Here is a 17,532-nt window from a genome sequence, read left to right on the forward strand (position 1 = left end):
CAACCAGTCTCCCATCTTTCTGCAAACTATAGTTTGCAGAAAACATTTAACAATGATGATTACCAATAGGAGAAAAGGGGGGCAGGGGAAGGAGGAAGCCCAAATTTTCAGAACCCATAGAGCAGCTCAGCTTGCAATTCAGCACATGATACGTGCACATTACAACAGATTAGATGTTGCTATGCCACTACTTCTCATGGGGTTAACACAAAGATTAGATGAGATTGCAAAAAATAATAGCAAATAAAGCAGAAATGTATAGCAGTTAAAAGAAAAGCAAGCCGTCGCTTTCATTTTCTTTACTTTCAGTGGAGTAAAACATTTCAAACAAAAGCTTCTTGTTTTCTGAGAACAAAGTGCATTCTGCAGCGTGACCTGGAGGTTGCAGCTTCATTTATTCAAAGTGGAGGGTTTTCTTTGATTAAATACAAAGCTGATAATACAATCCATGCAACAGCCCCTACGCATTTTTATAATGGGACAAATTGGATATTCAGGTAGCCAGTTAGCAACCAAAGTTTCTGTGACTTGCAGAGAGAGATGCTTCAGCATTAACAGCTCATTAAAAAGAATGGGACAAGTCACATATTATCTAGACCATCTGCAAGCTCAGGCACGTAAGGGTGCATCAGGCTTTGGATTGACTATTTAAAGACCTCTAAACACGTGTTTAATCTACTTAACTAAGGGGACATACCAACTAAACAAACCTGTTCTTTAGGAAGCTTTCTAAAGCAGAAAAGCAAGCAAACCAGCCAACCCTCTTCACAAACAGAGCACCTCCTTGAGGTACTACTAAACTTTTTCCCGAGGCAAAGATGGCTCACTTTTTAAAAGTGAATTTATTAACAATAACTTCAGGTCAGCTCTTACTGGAAGGGTCTAATAATAGCGTTACTACCGAGCTCCTATAGAATAGAACATACCTCCTCCAAGTTGCAACGGAAACTGTCATTAAGAGATCTAGATGTGAACCCAGAGTGACAGCACGTGGCACCACATGGCATAAATACATTTTTCCTTAGCACAATTCCAGGCATACCATACAATGCTCATCACCGATGAGCTGCCAGGAGCTGCCTACCTAGCACAGGACTAAAAAAAATGTGTTTGTGTCTATAGTAGCGCTACTGTAATAACTGGGAAGGAGCACTTTCGAGGGCCTTTTCTCAGAATGCAGAGGAATGAGAAAGTAGAAAGGCCATTTTTCGTACCTGCAATGCTAGGTGCGGATGCAATGCTGCTGAAAGAGCTACTGAAGCCGGAGGCACTAAGCGGCCAGGCACTCGATGAAGGCAGCGTGGCATTCTGAGATGATGTTGGGGATGACCCTGCAGAACCAGCAAAGAAGCAACTAAGAAAGATGGGCATAATGATGTTTGGTGTGACATAAGCAACTCTATTATGTGCAAATACAAACCATGCAAGTAGTTTCCTTAATCAGCCTGGTCTCTGAAGCCTACGAATGAAATGTTATAGAAAGCATGATAAAGTGAAGCAGGTCTTAGTGGAGAAGAAAAGAAAGCTGCCACAGTGGCAAATGTATTAGTGCCTGTGCAGAAGATAAATCCTGCATTTCCTTTAATATGCACGACTTTAAAAAAATCGGACTTAAACTGTTTGGTCTCAAGGAACAGGCATTATTTATAAAGGTGCTTTACCAGCTGACTTGAGCAATGGCAACTGTAGATGAACATAAATGTATATGATAAACTAACCTCTTACCACGGGTGATTTCTCCTAAATTACTTGATGCAAGCACTTCTACATTCTAATGCCCACAAAGATCTTCAGATTTTTGCAGACTTATGGTAAAGCAAGAATATATTTTAGCAATCTGTTCCCAAACTAGTAACATTAAAGGAAACAGCCTGAAGCCATCTTGGTAAATCATTTACAATCTGAGGATCTATCTAAGCATACATACAATTTCCTTACTGGCAGCAAATGAAAGAAACTGAACATAAAATAAAGTATCTTCATTATAAAGACCAGAAGAGCTGGAAGTATTCTCTCTAGCCACCAGCAAAAATTAAGTGTGTATCTCAGGTGACTTATCATTACTCACATACTTAGATATATAGTGATACTGAGACATCTTTAACGGACTAATAAAAATAGACAAGTTCTTTGGAAAAAGATGTAGAGTGATGTACTGAGGTAGAAGGGAGGATGTGAAAGGACAATCTCATTCCTCAGAGCTCAATAAACAACATGGGCTACGCATTCAGCTGGAAAAGAAATCAGCCAAACTTCACCTTATCCAGACTTGCAGGGCCCCACAGGACACACCATAACAGACATCAGTCTCCAGCAAAATTAACTATATATCAAGGACTTCTCTGGCCACAATCTATTCCCTACGCAGACACCTCTCGGGAAGACTGGGGGCAAGGGAATTGTACCAGATTCGGAGGATCCTATGCTCACAGTGCTGAACAGGATTCTGATTCCATTTGAGTAACACTTTAGCTTGTAGCAGATGATCCTGTAAAGCTCTGTTAGCAATCTGGGCAAACCAAACCTAAACCCGAGCTTAGGTTTTGTGTATTTCTAAGTGTACAGCGCCAGACAGCATAAGCCTCTGTCTAACCCTGTGGGTGGATTTCAGCTCCATTAATACAATCTTTGCCCTGCAGGACGTGCAACGTTCAAAGACGGTCTCTTCCGGGCAGCATGCCATGAAAGTCCCCGTCTCGTGGGAAGGAGTGCTTACCAGAACGCAGAGGATTTTACGCAAAGCAAACACCTAGAGTATACATGCATCAAGAAACTGATTCAGCAGTGACACTTTAATTAATATTATATTATTTACATTAAAAAGATAAAAAGCTGATGAGGAGAGGAAGCATATTATGGACCCCAATAGTCACTGCTTTTCATACGGCTTTGTCTCATGGAGGCAAAGGTCATCTATACTGATGTTCTGTAAGGAATTTAATTATTTATTCACTCCACAGATAGATTCTATACCAACAGAGCTAATGCATATTTTCCTTCTGTAAAGAAATAAGACCTGTAGTAGTTACCATCTAACATACAGGTGTAGCTCTGTAATAGTATGATTTCGGCCTAAAGGGAGCATTTCTCGGGTGCATCAGATCTCAGCTTTGGCTGAATTAACATTTCAGCTTGCCTGCTCCTGAAAGTACGTTGGGGTCATTAAAAGTTAATTCATCATTACTCATGCACATAAATACTTGATGTTTCAGCTTAAATAAAGATCATTTTCCGGCAGTTTTCAAGTTGGTGAGACGCAACTCAGCATTATTCCAGGCAATGAAACCCATGCCTCCTTTCCCTCAGGTTCCGTACCCTTTCACCTGAGTTAACAAGTTCAGAGCTGGAAACCAGTTTCAAGGACAATTCTGATTTTTTTCACTGATGTAACTACTATAACAAAATCTACACTTATAATCATAATAAGTCCTTCTGACAACCTTATTATAATCCTCCTGCGCATACTACAGTGCTCTAACAGACTCTTTTCCACTTTTCTTCGGAAAACTTGCCAGTTGGGGCATACTGACCACAATCAAACCAGTGGATCTAGCTGGTAGGTAGCACTGTCCCACTGTTGTTTTTTTTTTTTTTTTTTTTTTTTAAAAAGAGAATGCCCTTTTCATTCTGGACTAAACACTACTGGGACAAAAGAAATGGAAATGGTGTTGGGAAATAACAGCTAACAAGTTAATTCCCTTTTTTTTTCTTTGATGGTTTTTGGGTTATCACAGGCCCAATTTCTTTTCCTGTTTGATCTTCTAATGAGGCAACCATTATGTGTGATAGCAGCTCGCTGCCTCAGCAACAACTGTGGAACTTAACTTCTATGACTTGATGAGTATTCATATAGGGTAAGAGATCGGTCAGGATGTGGAGCAAAATCTTGTGCAAAACAAAGCGTCCGGAATTATACAGGGTAGGGAAAATTCCAGTGACCATGAAAGTTTATATCAAGTCTCACAGTCTTTCCCAACATAAAAATATTCACATTCCCAGGGAAAAAACAGGAACTTTGAAGTCCTACATTTCTGGACTTTCAGTGAAATTTCAGTAGTGGAAGCGTTATCGGATCAGGATTACATGCAAAAATATACTACAACTGTAATGTATGCAGTCAACTTTTGTGAAAATAAGAAAAAGAAAGTAAACACACACGTGAAAGTAATATGGGTGTTTACCTCCACTCTTGAGAAGATAGCGATTAACATCCTGTATGGTGGTGTTTATGGTAGGCCCAGTCGGAACGCTTCCAGGAGTAACATCAGGGTCGTTTTCAGGATCAATATTCTGCAGTCCTTTCCATGGCACTCCTGGATGAAATTCTGTTGTAAAAATAATAAAACCAGTAGTATATAAGGTCACAATGCTTCATTCTAATTTCTTCCTGTCAGGAGGTCAGAGGGTTCAACAAATAAAACCAATAATGGTTTTTAAGGACATCCGTTTAATATGAAAGCTTTGTGTTTTGTTACCTGGTGGCCAGTTTATGCTGGAGCCATTGGAAATTTTATCACTATCGGTTTTGGCACGTGACCAGCTGTGAGGAACAGCTACAGGTGGACTGGCTGGCGACTCACTGTTTTGGATCAGATCGTACCGGCCATAAGAGTCATCAATGGAGGACTTTCCCGGAGGACCAATGCTTAAACCTCCAGGGATAGCACCTGAAATGAATGAAATGAAAAGGCTTTGTTTAGGAGTGAGACTGATTTTCAGTATGGAATTTCATCCGAGCCTGTATTTGATTATTATGCTCTTTTTTCTTTATTTCAAAGTGAAAAAATAAAATTCAAGTATAAACACAGCATGCAAGGCTTAACAGCCTCTACGGCCTTACTAGGAATTACAACTGTGGGATATACCAGTGGTACATTAATCGAGGCTTTCAAGTTAGCTAAAGAAATTCAGATTTGTTCACTGCCAAAAAGACAGTAAGTAATTCAAATCACTACTATGACTGTAAACAGGAATTTGCTGAGACAGCATATTAAGAAATATCACTGTGGGCATACTCTGCTCTCATCCCTCCTTTAGATATTCATTACTGGCTGGGTAGCTGACTTGAAATGGCCACTCTATGCTCTTACGAATTTTTAAATAGTAATTTGGCATAAGCAGTACAACTATTTGCAGGAGAAAAAAATGCTGCTAAGTAAAATACTTTATGCTGCTAATAATAAAAAACACGATACAGTAAAGTTCACGGAGCACCCTGTTCTAAAAGAACTAGGAAAAAATGACTCAGGATATTGGATGTTGATAGGGATAAGGTGTTAAATGCATTTAAAAGTATTAAAGTTTTTCTAAACTCATGTCAGGAAACTCCCCCGAAATAAGGTGGGTGTTTTGTGCGTGCGCGCGCGCGCGTGTGTGTGCATTGTTGCTTTTTTTTCTTTTTAAAGGCAACTTGTCCTGGCCAGGAGAGGAAAAAAGACTAGCAGCACAACAGATGAGCAATCACTTATGGAAGACTATCAAGTCTGTGCTCCTAACTCCCAATGTAGACAATTATTCAACATGCCTTCATACATGACCAGCTGTGAAAGGCTGATGAAGGTCTTGATTGAGGTATGTTAGAAAAAATGTGAGAGAAAGTCAATGTAAAGTTTTTTAGAACAAGGATATGCAGCTCTGGAGTAAGGGGCAGCTTGTGCGAGTTGTCTGCCTATGTTGCCAGCACTAATGGTTTGTTTCACTGGAATTCCCATTTTCTGAGCAACAAAATTCACCAAACGAACAAAGAAGTTTTCCAAAAAGGGAGTGATAAAGCTGCAAGAATTTGTGTACCGCTGAGTGCGACTAGAGAAACTATTTTAAAAATAGTACCGTCTGAAAGGGTGCTTTGTAGCAACCATTTACCAGGTCTTAAAGAAAAAACATAACCTAAAATTCCAATTGCAATGTGACTCAAGTCTCAACAAGCCAAACTGGACAGCAGTCAAATGTGACATACCGTGCTTGCTGGAGTTCTGGTCAAGCGAAGAAGCAGCACTGGACAGATTATCCATTGAGTTGGGGTGTGTCCACTGAGGAAGGCGAGACTGGGACTGAGAAGTGTCCTTCACTGACAAACCACCAGTAATGTCCATGTTATTTACATTCATGTTCGGGTTCAGTCCAGCTAAGGTGAAATATGTCATTAGATATACATAGTATACTGGTGGCTTTAAAAATATTAAGTTTTTGTGTGTAAAAATCCAGCTAAAGGAATTATTAAACATTGATTTTCAAATATTTTTATATATGTGTAGTAATTTACTCTGCACATTTTCAGTCTGCTGTCAGAAATTTTTGCTTTAACGGGAGAACCAATTCACAATATAACTACCATGAATTCAGAAAACATTAAGACGTTGCTAAAAGGAAACAAACTAACAAACACACACACACACCCCCTAAGAACATATTTTGATGCTGCCGGTATTTCTATTTGCAGTCTCCTCAGTTGTCCCAGAAAAGGCATTCTGTAAGAACGCACTGGAAGGCAAAGTTTAAACTAGCGAAGAATGTGCAGCATTTCATTGCTAAACTACAGTATTTCTAATGTCTTACTGGCACACTTTCATCCTGCAGATCATTTTACTTTGCAAGCAAGATTAAAAAAATCCCCAAAGCGATTAACTAAGCAGTCATATAGCAAATCAGCTGTTATTCATCAGAGCAGGCACTGGACTGTATATATTGGGTATATACTTTGAATATAGAGAATAAAATTACCCAGACTACACTTTCATTTAATGCATACGTAATATTTAGGGAAGACTTTTGACAGACTTCCATGATATGAATCCTTTTTGATATATAATCTGAGCGTTAGTAGATCACAAAAAGCTGAAATATGGTAAGAAATTCTTAAGTCTTGGCCCTTAATTCATAAATTCTTTTGCCTTCTGGCACGCCTGCTATAACAGTTCCCCACAGCAGTTAGAGTTACCTTTTTAACAGCTACATGGTAGATAAAGCTTGGCAATTCTATTGCACAGAGCACAAAGAACAGCACAAAGAGATTAAATGAATTCCCCTGTGTCTACGGCATACACCAAACAATCGTAGAAAACAAGTCTGGAAGGTACTATTCTGCTCAACCTGTCTCAAAGTTGGATCAATTATTTTGAAATCATACCTGACGGATTTGTGGTCTAATCTACCAGAAATGACCAGTGATGAAGATTTCAGAGCCTTCCCAGACAATTTATTCCAGTACTCTTTTCCTTAGAGTAAATAAGTGATCCTTATTCTTCAACTAGATCTCCTTAGATGCAACAAAAGTTTATTACTTTTTGCATCAGCCACAGTAGACACGTCAGATTTCTCTGAAGCTGTTATTTAAATTTCTGAAGACTGCTGCATGTCTGCTGAGTCTTAAGACTATAGCGGCCAAAGAATTTCATTTTTCTTCACTAGTCATGGTTCTGAAACATCTTATCGCTTGTACTACTCTCTCTCTTCAGAGGCACAGGCGTAGGTGAGCAAAAACGGCTCACTTGTACAGCTACTAGATAGACATGTTCAATCATTTCAGCGTTATCTAATAAGCATATCTTTTGTATTTCTTAATTTATTAGACTGTAGAGCAAAGTAGTTGGACAGCGAAAGAACAAAATACGCTCTCTCCCCCTTTTCAATACGGAATGGCTTTAATGAAGGACACATACCGAGAGGGTAAGGAGCAAAGGTGTTCGGTGAAGACTGTTGCTCTTTGGTCTGCAGGTCAGGTAGGCCGGGAGCCTGGGGATGGGGTGAAAAGCTATCCATGGCTGATTTGCCTGCAGAGGGGTGCAAAGATAGATGTGGAGGGGGAGGCTGCTGCTTCATAAGCAGGGCCTGGGCCAGCTGGCGCTGGTGCTGCTGGATCTGCTGCTGCATGTTATTGATTGTACGTGCAACCTGGCAAGAAAAGAAAAAGAATGAATGAACGCACAGTGGAACAAAATGACACTAGACTGACTGCTCATGCCACTTTTTACATGGAAATAACACAACAGATCTCCCTTTATACATAAAAATTGACTGAATTAAGAGTTGAACAGCTTTCTTCCAGTAACTGAATGCTGTAAAGAAGCATTATTATTCTAATACTCTTTCCTTTTCAATATTCAAACCACGCACTATGTTATTCTTGCTAAGGATACTTCAGCTGGCTTGGTGTAACGTAGTACAATCTCTTAACGCTACTGAAATCAAACTCTAATGGTGAGACTGAGCTAGCAGTTACACCTACTTGCTGCTCCTGTTGTCTCATGGGTCCGGAAACATTGCGCTGAGCCTGTAACATCTGCTGCTGGATTTGTAAACGTTGGTACGCCTACAGGATGGAAATGAGAGGTCAGAGGTCTGACCATATACACCAAACCTAACATGCTTGCTCGAACTGCTCTTGTAAATTATCAAATAGAAAAGAGACAAATCTTGGAGTTTTCTGAAAACTGTTAATGAAGTAAAAGCAACAACCTTGTTACAAACATATTATAAAACGTATTTAAGTCCACAGATTTTTTTTTCTAAAACCAAACAGGAAAATGAAACTACTGATGAGTAAGTTTGTCAGCAATGAGTGCTTATTAAAGATAGGAACCAGCTGTTTTTTTTTTTTTTTTTTTTTTTTTTTACAAATAATGTGTAAGATGAGCAAAAAAGAAGGGGGAGGTTATAACTAATAGTATTTATTGTATTTCTGTAGTATTATGTTGTTTTGTTTTGGTCATGTTAAGTTCTGATAACACATTGCATTTAATCATTTTAAAATCAAAATCAAAATTAAATCCTATATAAGTAATAACAAGCTTATTCACGTTAAATGCTGCTTTACTCCAGAAAAATTCCACAATTTTAATGCGGTTAATTGGGCAGTAGAGTCTTTTTTTCAAGGTATTCTTTCTCTGGATCATTTGAATTTAAAATGCAAATTGAGTTCTGCATAGATATTTCTCAAGCAGCTGTGCACTGCCCAGTTATTACCATGAGATGAGACAAACCCTGTTCTCCTCAAAACTGGGGAGGCAGATCAGAAATGAATAATGGTAACACACTAACAGAAGGCTTCAGCAACTATCGTGCTGACATTAGCAACTAAGGTAGTTTGTCATCCGCAATAATCTTACATTCAACCCTAGCAAATACTGACATAATGTTAGCAAGATGTATCAGTTTTGATTTAAAAATATTCATAAAATCTGATTACATATTTATTGTTCATTTTATTTTTAAATCTAGCAGAAGTACACAACATTTCAAAAACAAGTAGTTCTTAGCACATGATGTGATTCCATTATTAATAAGAAGTTTATCCTGCACTTCATTATTTTTTGAGGCAACCGAATGCAGTTCTTCAGGTAACTCAGGTGACTAAGGCTGCCAAGCTTTCTCTCCTGTTAGGTCGTGTACACAGAAACTTCACAGTTGGTCAGTCAGTTACATACGCTCGCATTTAATACACAGACTGGTGCTGTTTGAGGAAATACCATCTTACTCACGCCCACATGACTACAACTGACTTTTGGATTTCACTGATTAGTTTTAAAGGAAAATTATTCCACAAATGACTATTTACAAAGCCTGATGTAAAAAACATGATTTTGTTTCTTTAAAAAGAAACTCCATCAAACAAAACACCATCTGACTTGTTTAAAAGATCTGTCACTTCCAGTTATGAACTTAGTTAGCAGTTTTCCTATGTTATCTTCATGCCTTCAGCTTTGATTTAGAGCTTATTTACCATGTCTTTTAACTTACCAGCTGCAGCTGATAGAGCTGGTTCAACATCGTCATATGCTGAGGATTAATTGGCGAGGTTAATAGTGCAGGGTTGAGACCAATGTTTTTTGCTGCAAACTGCAAAAGCTGTGCTTGAACCTAGAGAAGAGAGGCGTATTAAATACTGTATATTCACTGTTAACACTGACAACTGTGTAAACCATAAATCAGAGTCACAAGACATCAGCTGAATAACATTACTATTCTCAGAGGTTGTATATGAACTATCAAAAAATTAACAAGAGGCTATAATACAAATCTTAATAACCATAGTCAAACGTCCATTACAGAAAAAAGCAGAGAACAAACCCCCCAGCTTTCTAAAAATACTGCTTGTTGCAAAAAAAGAAAGGAGAGAATCTGCATATACAGATAAGTATACATGTGAGAACATCCTACACACGTAACATGCTTGCGAGCTAGTAAAACAACATGGAAACGGCAAGGAAACAGTGGCTGCAAAGAGCCAAGAGCGTGACAGAACAAATACGGAGAAGAGAAAGGATACGTGGAAACTCCAGAAAAAGGGAAAACATAAAAGAGGAAGTTTCATCTAACCTGAGGGGATAGAAACTGAGGCACTTGAGCACGAAGACTAGGCTGGGATGAGTTAAGAGGTTGCACTGGCGGTTGCTGCGGCTGTTGCATGGTCCTGGCTTGTGCTGCTCCGCTATTGCCAAACATACCCAGATTGCCACTCGGTATCTACGACAGGACGAGAAAGACATCGGCATTTAAATGCGCCATCCAACATATCGCCTGAAAGTTACTGATCTGAGCAGCCTTCATCCTCAACACTCATGACAGGCATGGACAAAGACGCCAGCATATGCAGACTGTTCTGCAGGAAGCTTTATGGACAATGAGGTTCTGAACCAGATATGCCAAAGATTCTCATATACCCACAGCATCCCAAACCTGCCAAAACTTTGTACAGATGTCTGCAGAGAAAGCAGCTGAAGTGGAGGCTTTCCATTATAAGTATGCACAACCCTAGAGGGTCACGAGATGAACAGTGAAAACTACTTGCCAAATGTCTTTGTGCTGACGTGGGAAGGGGTAGCAGAATGAAGTCATTAAGCTCACAGCATCCTAAACGTTAAATTATCTAGGCAGTTCTTATACACAGTCATTTAACAAAGCCACTGATAACGGACATAATATTAGCGCTGTCTCCACTTCTCAAAGATATGCTTAATGGGCTGCAAGTGCTAGACAAGTATTGCCTTGAGAAAAGCGGTTACAGGAACTTCACTATGTTTAAATTAACCTAAAAAGAATATAGGTAATCAAAGCCACAGTAGAACGATATATAGAGTTCTTCTGTGTTGCCTTCTCTTATCTTCGCTGGTATTTCGATTGTATGACAAAGCTAACCTTTTCATAACCGATAGCAATTTATGACCTCTTAGTGTTTACCGACCTCCCCTTCCACCTCCCTTCCCTTTCGCTCCCTTCCAGCGTGCTCTGTCGAGGGGACAGCAGACCCCTCCTGCCGCAATGTTTCCGTTGACCAGAGGTGCTAGAAGCAGTTTCTCTCTTCCCATCTGTCAAAGCTATGAGCCGTTTTGAGAGTTACGATAGGAAAAAAAAAAGACCTATCGCTTCTCAAATACCTCATCGCTGAATAATCACGCCAGCCAGGAGAGACGAACTAGAGCGGCGCCTCTGTCTTAAACTAACTCTGTGACAATTAGCAACGCTTCAGAAAAAGAAGGCTCACATCAATCACGGCAGGGCTATATGGAGTTCAGTAGTATAAATCCATAACGCCACAGCCTCTTCTCAATGGACGCACGCAATTAGGAGGCTAATTACACCTAAGCACTTGTTTTACGTCCTATAAAGCGAAGCACTTACACAGCAGGTAGTTTCTGCACTGTTTTTTCACGCGAGCAAAGATTTTGTACTCGTGTTCAGTCTGAACCACTGCTTCCAAAGGGGGAAGTGACTGGCGCTAGCCGGGAGTCCCCCAGAGCTGAAATTCAAATTGCGGTCTCTCCAAACAGCCTTACCTGTCTAGAAGAATTCAAGTTTTGCATGCCCAGCCCTGAGGCAATCCCGCCCAGGGTCTGATTAGGGAGTGCACTGTTTGAAAGGGGGAGCTTCAGGCTTGGTGAAGGCAAAAATGGTGAAGTAGTGGGCTCTTCCACTAGGCCGCCATCCTGATTGGAGAAACAAAGGGTGAGCTGTGTGCGGCGTCCAGGAGCGGACAGCGCACAAAACAGTTTCCCATGAAAAGATAAAAGGGCGTGGATGAACCAAAAGATGAAAATGTTTAAAAAAAAAAAAACAAAAAACAAACAAAAAAGAGGTATGAATAACAGGGAATGAAAAGTATGAGGTGAAGGAAGAAGAAAAAGAGAAACAGGATTAAGGTACTGTTTTTCTTTACGTTGTCGCACTTCATCCACAAACGCACGTTCACCCTCAGCCGCCTCTGCAGAAAGCAGGGAGGGACTCTACCTTTCCAACTGGGTGTCAACAACGCAAGCCCAAGCAACCTATCGCCCAGCAAACGCGCGGCCTGCTCCTCCTCCCTCGTGTTTGCTCTTCACCACCAGGTTAAAAGGTGGAAAGGGAAGAGGCCCAGCACATTTCAAGGAAAGTCTGCTGTGAGGTTGGTACAGGCTTAGAAGCGGAGCCCAAACACAGGACACTACCGCTTCTGCTAACCCACAGCTCAGGAAAGGACAAGCTGATTTTGACACTAGTCTGTATTCGGTTCCAAATCATAGCTCTGCTCTTAAAACAGCATTTTTGAACAAATCCCCTTTTCCAAACAAGACACATGAGCCTGTTTTAATATCCACGTGGCATTGACTGAGCAATATCCACTATGAAATGTCACTCTCTTAACACATCCACAGAGCACAAAGCTATTTAAAAGCAATAATTATTGTGTTGTCTGTATAGCCTTTTTAAGAAGGCGGTTACGACATGGCCTCATCCTCCCCCAGCCTGTCCACCCCAGGAAGAGCCTAGATTATAGCAACAGATGAGAGGAGTCCCCCTCTCTCATCAACCAGCTGTATGGAGCCATGGTTGAACGTGGACCTGACGCACAGAAGGCAGCCCCTGCGGGGGGCAAACAGCGAGTCGGAAAATAAACTAAATCAGCTAACTCTCAGTCAAACAGGTAGAAATCTGGCCATTAGTACAGCGGGGTACTGACTTCTGCGCCAGTGTGCTTTGACGCCTGAGAAGCCTGCAGCAAGCACCACCAGATAACGCTGTGCCCCGGGTACAACTCCAAAACCACGCAGGGGAAGAAAAAAACCTTTCATTTGCCTTGTGCTGGAGAGATATTTTTAAGGTAATATCTTCACTGCCAAAGAGAGGCTTTTGTATAGCTGAGGAGCTAGGTTATTCCAAGTGATAAAACCCAATCTCCCAGAAGACTGCGAGATACTGAAAAACATCCTTTGTTTAAAAAAAAAAAAAAAACTAAAAAAACCCCAGCCCACCACAAAACCAGATCACTCCTCTAACCAGATACCCAAACAAATGAGCTAACGCAGTAAGCACCCTCTGTAAACGCTGCGTTCTAAGTTAACCCTGAAAAAATTTGTTCGCAACAGCTATCCTTTGATGCAAAGAAAAAGTTTCTTTATGATCAGGCACAGTGACACTTGACATGGTATCCAGCTATCCTGAGGGGGACACTGACATTTTCTAATGATATCCCCAAGGCCTTTCAGCTCAAGATATTTTACATTCTACCGCACATCAGTCACACTCTACAAACAACTGCAGCTTGCATGACAGTAACAGGTTCAAGGATTTCTCCTCCGATCACAGATATATGTTTACAGTCCTACCCTTCCCCCTTTAAAGCGAAAATAATCTCGTGTGTGCTCTTTCTTTCAGGTGCCATTGTTTCTTATGCAAGCGCAAGTACTGGCCATGAAAGACCAATGTCATCTCACAATTGACTCAAATATTGCTAATACATTTCCATGATGGTGGGTTTTTGTTTTTGGTTTTGTTTTTTTTTTTTTGCATTTTAGAATTATATAGCGCTTGGGAAGATGAAAGACAAGCTACACGGGAGGTTCAAGTTTCTAATTTCCAGAGCCGACGCACTCTGTCTGGCTGCAAGGCCAGCTTGCTCAAAAGCGTGTTCCTCAGCTCAACTACAGCAGACATCTTCTGGAGCCAGTTTATACTACAGCAGGTTTATAATTAGAACCATTTGCTTGGCTCTAATTTTTTAATTTGAACTCATCATAAGGGTGTCACCTAGGCTGCACAAATCTGTGCTCTTACAAATGGAAATGAAATCCCTTCATTTCACATAGGAGTATTTTAGTCGGTCAACATGAAGTACTCATCAGTCTCAACCTAGAAGAGGTGAAATCTTTACTGTTGACAATCATTTGTAACCCATTATTTTTTCAGTATCTTTATGTAGCATCCATTACCTCAAGAATAATAAGTTCTACCTAACTTTTCCCATCCAAACCTTTCCAGTGATTGTTACAAATCTATGCCCTATTCCTCCCTCAGGTTAAACAGGTAAACAAATCCCAAACACTGCAATTGCCAAAATCATGCTAAATCCAGCATAGAACTTAATTTTTTGAAAGGACTTGATGCAGCTGTAAAATCGTACAGGGGCAGCACTTCCTTCTACACTTATCCAATGCAAAGCACAATAACGGTGCTTAACAATGCTTTCCAAAGCCTTAAAATAATGTATCTTACAAGAACCCCATGTACCAAATATTACCGAATGCAAGCTGCATTGCTCAATGTTTTTTATCCCTATGAGATATGGGCAATTTAGCACAGGATTCCTGAACACTTTGGCAGTCATTTGCCAACAACTGCCACTTCATGAATCAAACAGCCTAACAGATGGATGCCAGACTGCAGAATTTTCCAGAGGTCTTTATACAAAGTCAGTTACAAAAGTAGTGGAAAATATAAGTAAGTAACTTTTTAAAATAGAAAAAAAAAAACTTCTTTCAAAGAAGGAAGCTAAAGAATTAAAATTTCACTGCAAAATGGGATCTCTTGAAACCTGACAGAAGTTAGGTACAGGCATAAGAAACTTGCAAGAAGCGTAATATTCAGAGGTGTGTTTATCATCAGTATTTTTACTTTTGGAAATAGTAGAATTTGAAAGAGGTTTCAAAAATTACAACATAAAATAGAAACAATCACTGGATCACAGAAGCAGAGATGGAGGCACAAAAAAGAAAATAACCTACCTTAAAAATCTAGCAATCATCATAAAAGTGCAAAACCTCAAAAAGCGTTTCTGAATAATGATGAAATAACCCAGTTCTTATCCCAAAGACAAAAAGCTATCACACTTACTGGGGACAACTGGGATCAAAATGTGAAGGATAAGGCTGGAGAAAAACCATAATATTTGTATTAAAAAGATAAAATAGTCCAGTCAGACAGAAAGAACTGTTGTGGAAGAACCTGACTGCAGCCAACATGCACCAAGACTTGTCGGCCTGGATTTCTCACTGATAGGGAAGAAGAGTTGGTCAGTGAATAAGATAATATTGAAAAGGAGGTTTAATTTGTAAGGGGGGAACTTCATATAGTCTCCTATATGCTCCAGAACTTGGAAGACAGTCTGGAAGTAGCATCAGGACAAAGGTAAGACAGGACTCAAAGCTGGCAATATGGAAGAAAGCATACAGACGCAAAGATAGAGGACGGCAGGAAGTGGAGCTGATATTCTTTCTCTCTGCTCTGTTTTTGGCACTTTGATAAATATGCCGTGTCATTTGAATGGTCCAGAATTCAGCACTGGCATCTAACTGTGCTAAAAAGTTAAATGAAACCTCTTCATGGTTCAGGATTTTCAACAGAGGGGTAGTCACTTCTGATCACCTCCAAACCACCACACGTTTCTTCTGAGCTTAGAAGAACGCTTGATAGGTGTAATGAGAATACACACCAAACTTGAGTCCTAATACTCACGAGTGCTACCCAAGTCAAACTCCCACGCTTCAAGAAAAGATCCTTTGAAGCACTCTGGGCTTCCAGGGAAATCTTACATGTCTTTTTCTTTCCTGCTTGTTTCTTTTTACAAATTTGATGGCGCCAGAAGACATCAGGTAACATCTTCCAGCAAATCTAAGTAATCTAAGTAAATACCTAAGCACAGCACGCTTGACTCGAAGTGCAAGATAATGTGGTTAAGATCACGTATCAGGGTACTGCTAGGTTGGATCTGTACTTTCTTGAAGCCATTGGATTTTCTCCTTTCTTTTGTGGTGCGACAGGACGAGATAACATCTTGAAAAATAATACAATTAACAAAGCACTGAGTGCCAGAGTTTGACTCAACGTGACACAGAATAAAGAGCATGTGTGGCAAGTGATGAGAAACAAGTCAGTGCAGAAATTCAAAGGAGATGTTTAGTTGCACCGACCAATCTGTGTGACTTATTTATTTGAATAAATGAGTGCTGACTTTACCTTTCAAAGAAAATGCAGCAGAAACAGCTTGAGACTTAACTCAAGTGAGCCGAGAGAATCAGCTGAGAGAGCAGCAGCAACGAGCGCACCAGTTCAGCTTTCAAGTTCACCACAAAGAGGAATTTTACATAACTTACTGAAGACTCAACAAAGCCAAATAAAAGGATAGTGACTTCATAAGACAATAGGTAAAGTCAGGAATGTTGGCTCGGATGCTTCGTGCAGCTGTGGCAGAGCTTGTTCACTGACCACAGAGAAGGATGACCTAATTGGGAAGTAAGGCAGCTTCAGGTTCATGCTCTGAAATAGTACCTCAAAAGGGCAAAAAAGTTTTCGAGAAGAGGAGCTGCTCTAGTAGCATGAGATGTAAATATGGAAAGAATATCTTTGAAAAAATCCCCTCTTCTTAGAGTAGAGGCTACATCTGTTTAATCCATTTAGCAAGTCGCTCCCCACCGATAGCTAACAAATACAGTTTCGGATCACAATTATTTCCTTCACTATAAGAAAGTCATTGTGACAGATTATGCCTAGACTGACAGATTTTACTAGCTGTATGAATATTAATGATTTTAGTGCTCCCTTTTCAATACTTGTGTTTCCGTATGTTTCCGTAATTATGCGTTATGCTGCATATAACGAACCTCTCTCTTTGGCAATGTTGCTGCTCAAGATATTGTTATACTAGAAAAGAAAAGGTTAATTGGCATACATGCGCTAATTTTGTGCCCTTCATCATGAGAGGGATCCTTCAATTAACATATTCATTCAGATTTGCCATAAACAAATAGATAGGCCATGGCTAAGAACAAACAATGAACTTTACAGTGTCAGGAAGAGAAAAAGAAGAAAGAGCCAGGTAGAGTCTGACATGCTGAAAATATACAATCAGCTCAGTCTGGTTTAAGGAAGGACAACAAAAAAGACATCATACCACTATAACATGAGTAGGGAGCCCTGAGAGAACAAAGTGTTACTCCTCCGGAAGCAGAAAAGTATATTTCTAATATATTAATATTTGGAGGAAACTGCCATGATACTACACTGAGAAGCACTGTGACAGCATTTGAACTACCACAGCTTTTGCTATGTAAGGACCCTCTTTGTACCAGCACAAAAATGCAGCTAACTGTTTAGACTGCAAAGACAGCATAAATAGTAATAGTCACCATTAAAAGGTCAGGGTATACCAGATGTTCTAGCATAGCACCTGAATCTGAAAAACCACACTAATTGTCTTACCACAGTACCTGGGAACCTATCACACCTAGGACCATAATTTTAAGCATAGCACTATAGTTAAGACTGCAAGAAAACACAGAGTGGAGG

General features: G+C 40.0%; 1 protein-coding gene across 12 annotated transcripts in view; it reads right to left on the reverse strand.

Moving 5' to 3' along the window:
- TNRC6C (trinucleotide repeat containing adaptor 6C) overlaps positions 1–17,532 on the reverse strand; it is a 357,433-nt gene that overhangs the window by 10,676 nt on the left and 329,225 nt on the right. For 5 of the 12 annotated variants that reach the window (XM_068914208.1, XM_068914209.1, XM_068914215.1 and 2 more), the window contains 9 exons: positions 11,772–11,945; positions 10,315–10,461; positions 9,736–9,855; positions 8,225–8,308; positions 7,659–7,890; positions 5,957–6,124; positions 4,476–4,667; positions 4,182–4,325; positions 1,215–1,331 (listed from right to left, as the gene is read on the reverse strand). In XM_068914208.1, coding sequence (XP_068770309.1) covers positions 1,215–1,331; positions 4,182–4,325; positions 4,476–4,667; positions 5,957–6,124; positions 7,659–7,890; positions 8,225–8,308; positions 9,736–9,855; positions 10,315–10,461; positions 11,772–11,945 — 1,378 coding nt within the window. The remainder of the gene's footprint in view (positions 1–1,214; positions 1,332–4,181; positions 4,326–4,475; positions 4,668–5,956; positions 6,125–7,658; positions 7,891–8,224; positions 8,309–9,735; positions 9,856–10,314; positions 10,462–11,771; positions 11,946–17,532) is intronic. The other 7 variants (XM_068914206.1, XM_068914205.1, XM_068914213.1 and 4 more) reach the window with 4 other exon arrangements.

This window comes from Struthio camelus, chromosome 19, assembly GCF_040807025.1.
Source record: "Struthio camelus isolate bStrCam1 chromosome 19, bStrCam1.hap1, whole genome shotgun sequence".
NCBI classification, from domain to species: Eukaryota; Metazoa; Chordata; class Aves; order Struthioniformes; family Struthionidae; genus Struthio; species Struthio camelus.